Source organism: Dermochelys coriacea, chromosome 25 (genome assembly GCF_009764565.3).
Source record: "Dermochelys coriacea isolate rDerCor1 chromosome 25, rDerCor1.pri.v4, whole genome shotgun sequence".
In the NCBI taxonomy this organism is placed as follows: domain Eukaryota; kingdom Metazoa; phylum Chordata; order Testudines; family Dermochelyidae; genus Dermochelys; species Dermochelys coriacea.
This window is the reverse complement of record NC_050092.1, coordinates 13,431,493-13,442,028: the sequence shown is the minus strand read 5'-3', so window position 1 is coordinate 13,442,028 and position 10,536 is coordinate 13,431,493. Positions and strand designations below refer to the sequence as shown.

At 54.3% G+C, this 10,536-nt stretch overlaps 1 protein-coding gene across 6 annotated transcripts; it reads left to right on the top strand.

The window, feature by feature from the left end:
• Window positions 1-5,295: 5,295 nt before the first annotated feature.
• Window positions 5,296-10,536, top strand: LOC119848326. Of its 6 annotated transcripts, none has more exons than XM_038384008.2 (5): window positions 5,296-5,770; window positions 8,109-8,193; window positions 9,281-9,329; window positions 9,426-9,588; window positions 10,271-10,536. In XM_038384008.2, the coding sequence occupies exons 1-4, from the start codon at window positions 5,456-5,458 to the stop codon at window positions 9,577-9,579; spliced, it is 603 nt and encodes a 200-aa protein (XP_038239936.1). In that variant the 5' UTR covers window positions 5,296-5,455; the 3' UTR covers window positions 9,580-9,588; window positions 10,271-10,536. The 6 variants fall into 6 exon arrangements, with proteins under 6 accessions (XP_038239936.1, XP_038239934.1, XP_043358576.1 ...); XM_038384006.2 differs by having other exon boundaries at window positions 10,127-10,536; XM_043502641.1 differs by having other exon boundaries at window positions 10,047-10,536.

The following is a 10,536-nucleotide window of genomic DNA, read 5'->3' as shown; positions in this document are numbered from 1 at the left end:
TCCCTTAGGGTTTCTGTTTTTCTAATACAATTTTGCTAACCCCAAAGGTTTGTGGTGTCATTTGTCCTCCCACGTCCTGCCCGATCAGAGACACGGGGCTCAGAGTGAGCAGCCCCGGGGCCGTGTTTGTGGCCATTGCACGCCTGACCTGCCTTCAGAGATTAGGGAAGGGGCAGCTTGTCACTTTGATGCTAGTTTGGAGCACGGGGAAAACCCCTCTCCAGGGCTGGGATGATGGGTTCTGCACAGGTTGCTCTTAGGAGAAAGCGCTGTGGGCCCATGCCTAGAGCCCCACTCTGGGAGCCAGGTGATGGCATCAGACCCAGGACTTTCATATATATGTCAGTTTCTAATCCTCAAGGATGCCAAGAACAGCTCACATGGTGACCCGAGGGTAACCAATGCAGGGACACTGCCTGAGTCTGCAGAGAACCTGAGTCGATTGGTCTGAATAGGCAGGAGCTAACGAGACAGTGACCAATGCAGCGACCCCGACCTGCATTTACTGAGAGCCTGAGGTAATTACTTTGAGGGCGTGAGCTGCCCCTGCAACTGGGGGATCAGCAGAACACTTATTGCCCTTCTCCAGCACCTTCCACTGGTGATCTCAAAGCACCTGTCCAACATGGGTGAACTGAACCTCGCAGCACACCCTGGGTAATCAGAACCATTACCCCATTCTACAGGTGGGCAAACCACAGCAGACAGAGGGAAAGGGACATGCCCCAGGGCACGCAGTGTCAAAGTGTATAGAGTGGAAATCTGTCAAAATCCTTTTCTTTTTGTGAATACAGACTAACATGGCTGCTACTCTGAAACCTGTCATTATGCAAGGCACTGAATTTAGCCGTATAGAGTGGAAATCTGTCAATAAATTTGTTAGTCTCTAACGTGCCACAAGTACTTCTTTTCTTTTAATATCAAAGCTGGCAATGGAACCCAAGAGTCCTGGCTCCCAGGTCCTGGTGCTTTAATGCACAGACCACAGTTTCATAGAGTTTCAGGCCAGAAGGAACCATTAGGTCATGTACTCTGATCCCTTGCATAGCCCCGACATTAAATGTCACCCTCTTCCCCTATATGGAGCCCAATAACGTGTTTGACTAACACAGCTTCCCAGAAGGCAGCTGGTCTGGACTGGACGACATCCAGAGATGGAAAACCCACCGCTGCCCCTGGTACCGTCTGGTCTTCTTAACAACCACACCCCAGCTATCTTTAATTTTTTTCAGAAGGGGAAGAGATGGGAGGGAGGCGGGAGGGGTAAGCGGGGCTGTAGGAGGAAGAGGAAGAGAACTGCACCCAAATTATTCCCAGAGAAGATCTTTTAGAAAATCAGCCAATCTTTATTTAAAAATGGCCAGTGATAGAGAATCCACCCCAAACCCTGATAAATGGTTCCAATGGTTAATTATTAATTATCCTCACTGTTAAAAATGTACAGGTTATTCTAGCTAATAGACTTCTAGGTAGAAGAGCGTCTCACTGGCTACCATTGCAGGAACAGCCTTCGAGGGCCATTCAAGCCCTGTGGTCTGGTTCTTCTAGTGACTCAGCTCCTGGCTACATCCTGGCCACAGTCTCCTCCTTTTGGGTACCAGAGATCCGGCATCAGGGTTTGAACACAAAACATACCACAGCTGGGTCTTCTGCTCCTATTTTGCAGGGCTGGGAAACCCCCCAGTGCCTTCCCCAGCACTCCCTCAAAACATAACTAAAGGAAAGACACCGAGGGGAGGGGATCCGCTAGTGCAGTTATATTCGGCCCTCAGGGCTTCAGGAACCAGTGTTATGCTTATAAGAAGCACACGGAATCTTTGTAAATGGGATAAGGCAATATGCCACGTTTACTGAGAGCACAACTTAAGCATTAAAATCAGCATATCCATTCATTCACACACACACACAGCCCCCCAAAAGATTCTGCAGCCAGATCTTATAGTTACCAGTCCTTAGTGTTGCTCGGTCAGTTCCAGTGGCCAGCTGAAACTGCACACAAGGGAGGAGGAGCTGGGCTCTGTCAAATGCATTCAAAGCTCTGAGGTTGATGCAGAGTGAACCCGAAGTCCCATGGCAATACACCCTTCTTTTATAGTGATAAGTTCCCGTACAAGTCTATGGACCTTGCTGTGTCACAGTGGAGCTGTCAATCACGAGCTATTCAAGGTTGCCCTGTTTAGCATTATTTTGAGTTTTCACTGGGAGGATCTGCAGCTGTTTCTTATCTGTCCCTCTGGCTCAACTCCTTAGTTCGTCCTTGGGGTGTAGGCCTTTGCCTGAGGTCGTCAATCCGGGTGATTGATAATAAAGTTGGCGCCTCTCAACTCCTCCACTCCCTTCTTAACCATCCGGCTCAGTTGTCCTGGCTCAGTTCATTACCAGACATCCTTCACTCACACCAAACAGTAAAATAAGGCAATTACAGCCCGAAAACGGCTATCCTTCTAAGAGCAAATGTTAACACAATCAGCAAAGAATAAACTCAAAACGATTTCTATTTACTAATTCATATCTAGCAAAATGGAGTATAAGGCAAAATAAACAAAATGGAGAACAATTTTACTTGAGACAATTTCTTCCCATTAGGCTGTTGGCCTACACCAGGGCTGGCCAACCTGCAGCTCCGGACCCACATGCGGCTCTTCAGAAGTTAATATGCAGCTCCTTGTCTAGGCACCGACTCCGGGGCTGGAGCTACAGGCGCCAAATTTCCATTGTGCCGGGGGAGGGGGTGCTCACTGCTCAACCCCTGGCTCTGTCCCAACCGCTGCCCCCACTTCACCCCTTCCTGCCCCCTCCCCTGGGCCTGCCATGCCCTCGCTCCTCCTCCCCCCGCCCTGAATCTCCTGCACGCCACGAAACAGCTGATTGGGAAGTGCAGGAGGGAGGCGCTGATCAGCGGGGCTACCAGTGGGCAGGAGGCGCTGGGGGTGGGGAGCTGATGGGGGGCTGCTGATGTATTCCTGGGGCTCTTTGGCAATGCACATTGGTAAATTCTGGCTCCTTCCCAGGCTCAGGTTGTCCACCTCTGGCCTACACCATTACCCTAAAGAGCCACCATGGTGGGAATTCATTGTTTCATTTATTATAGCGCTCACTATTCATATTTAAACAGTGCGACAGGGGAAATATTTCATGTATATGATTTTCCCACAGCAAAATGACTGACCAGCAATTATTATTTTATCAACGACAATCAGCCACGCTTATTCCGACTTATGTGTTATCCAGACTTCAGATGATGAGCCTTACCTTCGAAGGCTCTCTTTCCTGAGCTGGAGACTGGTTAAGAACATGGTAAGACCCGCCTGATTGGTTAATAACATGGAGGGGTTAATCATTAAATCACCCAGTGGTTTCATAGCATGTGCTGCAGAGAGCTGCAGGAGACACATTAAAGAGCCACTGGTGGGTCCCGAGCCTTGGTCTGAGTATCGCTGCCCTAGCATGTTTAAAGACAGAGCCTGTTCCAGCTTGTACTGTCATCCTCTGCTCCTCTCTCAGACCCATGACAGAACCCCTCTCTCGCAGCCAGTGCCAGCCCTCTGTCTCTCCCCAGGGTCTGCTACGGGGACTGTCTCACTTCCCCCAGTCCCCCTAGTGTACTGTCTGCTCCAGCACCCCATAGCTTCCTCCTCTTATCCCCACCCTGCCTGACATCCCCCCTCCCCCAAATGCAGCAGAGTGGGTCTGATAGGGCCCGGATACTCCCATTAACCCCTTCTTAGGTCCAGCTCCCATGCCTGGCCCCCCCCAGGGGAGAGGTGAACGATCAGTCACAGGAGCCTGGATCAGCCCCCTCCCCTTAAAGGGGCAGTCACCCTGTGGCAATACCTATCGAAAGAACCCCAGCAATGGGCCAGGACCCCGCTGTGCTAGGGGCTGTACATAATAATAATCATCAATGCAAGTCCATTATTCACCAAACACCCCCGGCTGCCCCCAGCTTCTGCCAGACCAGCACAGCCAACAGGCGGGTTGGCCTGTGGGGTTCTCTGCCACGTAGCAACCACAGGCCAGGCTGTTCTAGCCGGTCTGGACCCAGCGCTTCTTCCTCACCCGCTCTCCCGAGCTGGAGCCCAGCCCCTGCCTGTGCATCTGAGCAAACCTCCCCCGCACAGGCTGGAGCAGGGGCCTGGTTGGTTTTGGGGGGCCCAAGGAGTGGGCTGGCAGCTGGCTCAGCAGGGGAGGAAGAATGACTTTGAGTTATTTATTGTGTTGAGGAGGAGGGATATAAAAAGACAAAAAGAAAGAAATTTTTCTCTGAACAAAAAAAGAAAAAGCCCCAAAGTTGTGAGCTGCAGGTAAATTAGCCCCTTTCCCAACCCTTCTGCCCTGTCCCCTCTTCACTCCGGCTCCCCCCTTCACCCCCCGCTGCCCTGTGTAGCAGCTTCTTCCAAGAAATGAAACCTAGCAGCCGTGCGTGTATGTGTGCAGGGGATTACACTGGTGAGTGGGTGCTGGTGCTGGTGGAAGGGAAGCAGTGACGTCCCTGCAGCCACTCGGGGGGGGGATTGGGGTGCTTGGGTTAGTGGGGACCACTCCTCTCCCCCAGCTCCACCCCCTGCCCTGCAGAACTCCCCTCTCTGTGCCCCCTGCCCTGCCCCTAACAGTTAAGGAGACCAGAACGGGGCACAGACTGCAGATCCCCTACACAGCCCGGCAAAGCAGTGGCCAGGCCTCCAGCTGAGGGGGATGGAGCCCGGTGCCAAGCACCAAGGCTGTCTGGGCTGCAGGGTTTCCAGCCTCTGCCAACACTGGGCAGGGATCCACCAGGTCTCCTGCAGGGTTAGAGCAGCCCAGGGGGCTTCTACTGCACAGAAGGCACAACCCAGCCTGGAACCAGCACTCCCAAGCTCTGCCAGTGGTGAAGGTCCAGAGATCAGACCTGTGCCCCCTGCGTGGCAGAGCACTACCCAGCAGGACCTCTGGCACGGCAGAGCAGAGCAACGGGAATGGACTTGGAGCCAGGTGTGCCCCCTGGCAGAGTGCTGCTGGCAGTCCAGGGAAGGTGAGGGACAGGGACACAAATCCAGATCTCCTGCATGGTAGCCCAGAGCACCACCAGCCGTGACAGCCCTTTGCAGCGCTCCCAGCCTCTCCCAGCCAGCCCCGTTACATCACAGCTGGGCAGAGCACTGGGTCTACAGCCAAAATCCATCCCAGCCCAGGACTCTCCGACTCCCTCGAACTACGTGATCTCCTGGAAAGGGCCGTTCCTGAGGAAGTCCATCTCCCCCAGAACAGGAACTCGTCCAATATGCTAATGAGGAGCACAACTAGAAACACTAGAGGACAAAAGTAACTCTTCCTTTTTGCAGGGCGAGGCTGCAGGCTGTCAGCTCAGCAAGGTTCACATCGGGTGGCTGCAGCTGCAGAGAAGAAGGAGCCTGATATACTGGGATGAGCACCAGTTGCTGAACCATCCCCCACCCCGTTTTTGGAAAACAAAAGCATGGGGAACAATGGGAAGACATTGTGCTGTATTTTCCTGACAGTTGTCCTCATCTTAGTGTCAATTGGTCTGATTGCCTGTGTGGTCTATATCTCCTTAGCCCCGACCCGGCTGAGACAGTGCCAGGAGCAGCTGAAGAACGACACCTCAGCTCTGATGGAGAAATTTGCCAACCTGGAGGAGGACAAGGGGGCCCTGGAAAAGCAGTGGGACAGGGCGAGGGCAGAGGTCATGTTGCTACGGTCGGAGCTGACTGGCACCAATCAGACCCTCTGGGAGACACGCGGTCGCTGGGACTCCTGCCGGAGCCTGACGGTGGGTGCTTTGGATGTTGTTGCTGTTTAATATTGGTACAAGGTAGTGCCCAGGAGGTCCTGCCCAGGATCAGGGTGGCGCAGTGCTGGGGGCTGTGCAAAGGTACCAGTGCCAGGCCCTGCTCCGGGCAGCTCTCAGCCAGGGGACGGTCCAGGCTGCTCTTCAAAATGCTGCCATGATCTGTCTTGTTGGGGCAGTGTCTGTGCTTGTCAATACCCATCCCCCAGCACAAGCAGCTTTCTCCAGGGTCCCTCCCCACAGCCCCCAGTGCTGTTCCAGCTCTGGGCTCCCCACACCGTCACATGCATCACCCTGTTGGTCCACCCTGGAGCTTCCCTGAGCAAGGGATTTGTCCCGTTGCTCTATGGGGTGGGGTGGGGACAAGTCCCAAGCCGCTCATTTCACTTGCTCCCCGATGCAAGATTTGCAGGGGTGAGAGGCGGCTGCACTAGCCCTGGGTGTCCCCTCGGTCCCTGGTGCCTTTTTGTTACAGATCAAATTAATTTCCTTCTCTGCACATGTCTGCGTAAACATGGTGCAGGGACTCGACCCTGCTGTTTGCAGGCTGGCCTGGGGAATGCACTATCCTGTTCTGTGGAGAGGAGGTGGTCTCTCCCCTCAGAGAGCAGGGAAGTGACAGCTGGAGAGACAGGGGGGTCAGCAGCAGGCAGCGAGGAGCCTGCCAGAGACAGAGAGAAACTGAGTCTGGGACAAAACTGGGAGAAGCAGGAGGAAGGAGGGAAACCAAGAGTAAGTGAAGAGCTGGGATTGAGCAGGACAGACAGACGTGAAGATGATGGCCCCTTTAGTAGTGCAAAGCTGGCTGATCTAGTCAGTCCGTGTTTGATGGCCTGTTCCTGACCCTCTGTTCCTGTTTGTTCCTGAGCATCGGATCCGGTCGTCTCCTATCATTGATCCAGGCTGTCCCAGAGATCTGGAACGGGAGAACTCCAGGTCCTGCAGGTCCAGTGGGTCTGGTCTAACATGCTGTGATGAAGTGGGACTATTCTTAATGTTTCCTCTGAATACTGTTGGGGTGCCTCAGTTTCCCCTATGCATTTCTTAAGTCTCTAGGTGGTGGGATGAGACGGGGGTGTCATTGTTGCAGAGCAAAAGGCCAGGGTACATAAATGGCCGACACTCTGTCTCCTGGTAACAGATGGCCTGGACCCTTCCCCCCTGCAAGGTGAGACCTAAAGGGTTGGAGAACAAAGGAATCCAGTGCCCTCCTGGCCCTGGAAAGGGACAAAGCCCAGAGGAGGAGGGGCTGGAGAGTGAGTCAGTTGGGGCTGGCTAGGGATGAAGAATGAAGTGCAGACAGGGTTGTCTGGCTCACTGCCCCCCAAAATGGACCCGGCTGAGGGGTCCTGTTCTTGTATCTACAAGCTCTAGTTTAGACCATGTTCCTGCCATCTCATAAACCTCTGTTTTACTGGCTGGCTAAGAGTCACGTCTGACTTTCAAAGTTGGGGTGCAGGACCCCCTGGCTTCCACAGGGCCCCGCCTGGGTGGACTTGCTGTGGGAAGCACACAGAGGGGCAGAGGATGCTGAATGCTCCGAGGTCAGACCCAGGAAGGTGGAAGCTGTGTGAGCTTCTTGCATCCGATGAAGTGAGCTGTAGCTCACGAAAGCTTATGCTCTAATAAATTTGTTAGTCTCTAAGGTGCCACAAGTACTCCTTTTCTTTTTGCGAATACAGACTAACACGGCTGCTACTCTGAAACTTGCCCTGGAGACAGGCTGCTCACAGAGAGGAGACTTCCCCAGAGTCCTACCTGGCTTCATAGGGAGCAGCTCCAGAGCCTTGCCCGGGGACTCCGGGACACGTGCACCCCACATGCCAGCACCACTGGAGTCAAGTCCAGTTCTCCACGAGAGGATGAAAGGCTGATTTGGGTGTTAGCCGGGAGAGAGCTGGGGAAAGGGGAACCTTGAACTAGGAAAAAATAAGCACCTATCAGATAAAGGCTGAGAGGCCCGTTCACCTAGGCCTGAAGGCCATGGGGCTGGTGCCACAGTAGGAGGCTCCATTCCCTGTGAATCCATGCAGAGCAGTGCCCCAGCGCCGGGCTATGGTTATTGCTGGAGGTGCCAGCTTTCAGGCTGTTCTAGGGACAGGAATCCATCTCCAGTAACTCCACTCTGTTCCCCCTGGAACAGCAATGAGTAGGTGTCCACAGTCATTAAGCTGCCCTGTGGTGTTTTTCTGAGCTGCTGGACAGCTGCCACCTTCCACCCCAGAGGTGGCTGCAGCCTGCACAGCACAAGTGGGCAAGGGCTTTCCTGTGTGCATCACTGTCAGAGATGCTGATTCTTCTCTTTCGTTTTCTCGCTCAGCATGACCTGCAAAACAACATCACTGCCCTGAAGGATGAAATCACCCAGCTGGGACGCAGAGACGCTGAGCAAGGACGAGAACAAGGTGAGATGACTGCTCTGAGCAGCTCCTGGCTAATGGCCACCAACCCGTTGGGTGGCTTAGGAGAGGTCCTCTCTAAGACAGGGGATGCCTTTCTGGGGTGCACACATGGAGCTTCCAGGGCCACGGTCACGGAAGTGTGAAGCCCTATATGCTGGGCCCAGTCCTCTCAGCCAGATCCAAGTAACATTATAGGAGTAGCAGCATCAGGACAAACCCTTCAGATTCAATACGATGTGGGCCAGCCTGCTCAGAGCCAGGAGACCAGGTCACTCCAAGAGGGGGATTTTCTGCTGCCCTGAGCTGGGACCTACTTCCCCACTTCTTGTGGGGATGGGGGACTGGTTGGCTCATGAGGTTGGTAATCAGCTATGGAGCCTTGCACCCCTAGGTCGCTGGGTGCCCTAGGTGCTGTTTGCTGACTGTTACAATAAGCTCAGCCTGGTTCAAAGGGGGCAAAGGTCTCCAGCCCAAAAACGCCCACCAGAGCCAGCAGCCAGTGGCAGCCCCAGCAGAGAGACCAAGGACTGGGCAGGGCACAGACGCTGAGCTGTTCTTCCTTGTACATTCCAGTGTGTCTATATCCACCTGTTATCTCTCGTCTTCTGCTGAGATTGTTACCTCCATGGGGCAGGGAGCATCTTTTTGTTGTGGGTTTTTACAGCACCTAGCACCGTGGGGCCCTCGCCCATGGCTGGGGGTCCCAGGTTCTGCCACAATCCAATAAATTATCATCATCATCATCAACTGCAGAAGGCTAAAATCTTCTTGGCTGATAAAGGGATGGGGGAGGTGAATAGGCAGGGCCCGATCCTGTGTACATATCAGTGTGGTGATGACCAGCCCCCGCAGCACCCAAAACTTTCCTTTGACCTCAGCCCCATTGACACAGGGGCCTGGCTCATCTGAAATAGAAGCAGGAGGTACAGTGCAGGCAGCTGTCCCCAATGAGGCAGACAGAGGGGTGGGGATGTCGAGGGAACCCTAGGATGTAGGGATGAGCTCGAAGGGGGAGGCACATGCTGGGGGAGAAGCACGCTGCCTTATCTGACTGGCACTGGCCTCTGTGTCCCGTCTCTCGTTTTTCCAGATGAAATAGTCAAGCTCAGACAGCAGCTCCAAGAGGCTCGGCAGCAGAGGTGAGACCAGCCCGTCCCTGCCCCATCGGGCTGCGCTGGGGTGGGGGGCCCAGAGCTCTCTGCTACCATCTTCTTCCCTTTCACTTGTTCTCCCAGAGATAAACTCCAAGCTGACATCCAGCAGCTGGAACAGCAGCAGCGCCATAGCCAGAAGAATCAGAGCTCTGGTGGGAGCAGCCTCCGGATCCCCATCGTGGCTGGCTACCTGAGCCTGCTGGCTCTGTCCCTCACCGGGATCCTGCTCCTGTGAGAGAAGCAGGTTTGTACAGGTACTGAGGAGCTTGGATGTGGACTCGGTTCAATTCCCCGCCCACCTGCTATCTCACCCCCATGCTCTTAGGCTGCAGGGCTCCATTCTGTCCCCTCCACCTGAGACAGCTCCTGCCTTCAGCCACTGCCTCCGCAGCATGAGAGCTTCCTCCTGTCCTGCAGCACGGCCCTGTACCTCTCCGTCCCATTCCAAGCCTCTCCCGGAATGGGACGGAGACACAGCCCTGCCCAGTCCACACTGGGAGTAGCCAAGCCAGGCAAAGGAAGGATCCTTACTCCCCTTTTACAGATGGGGGGGCTGAGGCCCAAGGAGATGAGCGAGTTACCCCAGAAACACAGGGCAGAGCCAGGACTTGACCCTACATCTGCAGAGTACCAGCCCCACGGCATAAACACAAAGCCACCCTCACTCCTCATCTCCCCTTTCTCTCTCCCCTCTGCTATGAGGTAGCTTAGTGCAGTGGTTCAGTGGTGGGGGACACAGGACTCTCTCTCTCTCTCTCTGTCCCTTGGGATTTGTGTTTCAGGGCTGTCCACACAGCGGGACAGTGGAGAATCCCACAGGAACACGGTGCACTGCATAGCGCTGCCAGCTCGTCTCCATTCGCAAAATGCTCACGGGAACTATTCTAAGTCACTAGCTTGCTTGGCATTTCCCCTGGGTCGTGCAGGGAGATGGCTCCTGCCCAGCCCAGCCCTAGCGGAAGGATCTCATTGGCTCCTGCCCAGCACTGGAAGACGATGGGGAAATGGTGAAGAAGATCCAGAGGGTGAAGAGCACAAGGAGGAAGGTGCCAATTCATCCAGAGCCCCTGGGGTTTCTTGGCTGGAGATTGCCCCAGACGACGGTTGCCCTGAGCGGGGTTAAGCCCCAGCTGGGGTATTTGCTGCTCCCTTAGGGTTTCTATTTTTCTAATAAAATGTTGCCAAGCCCAAA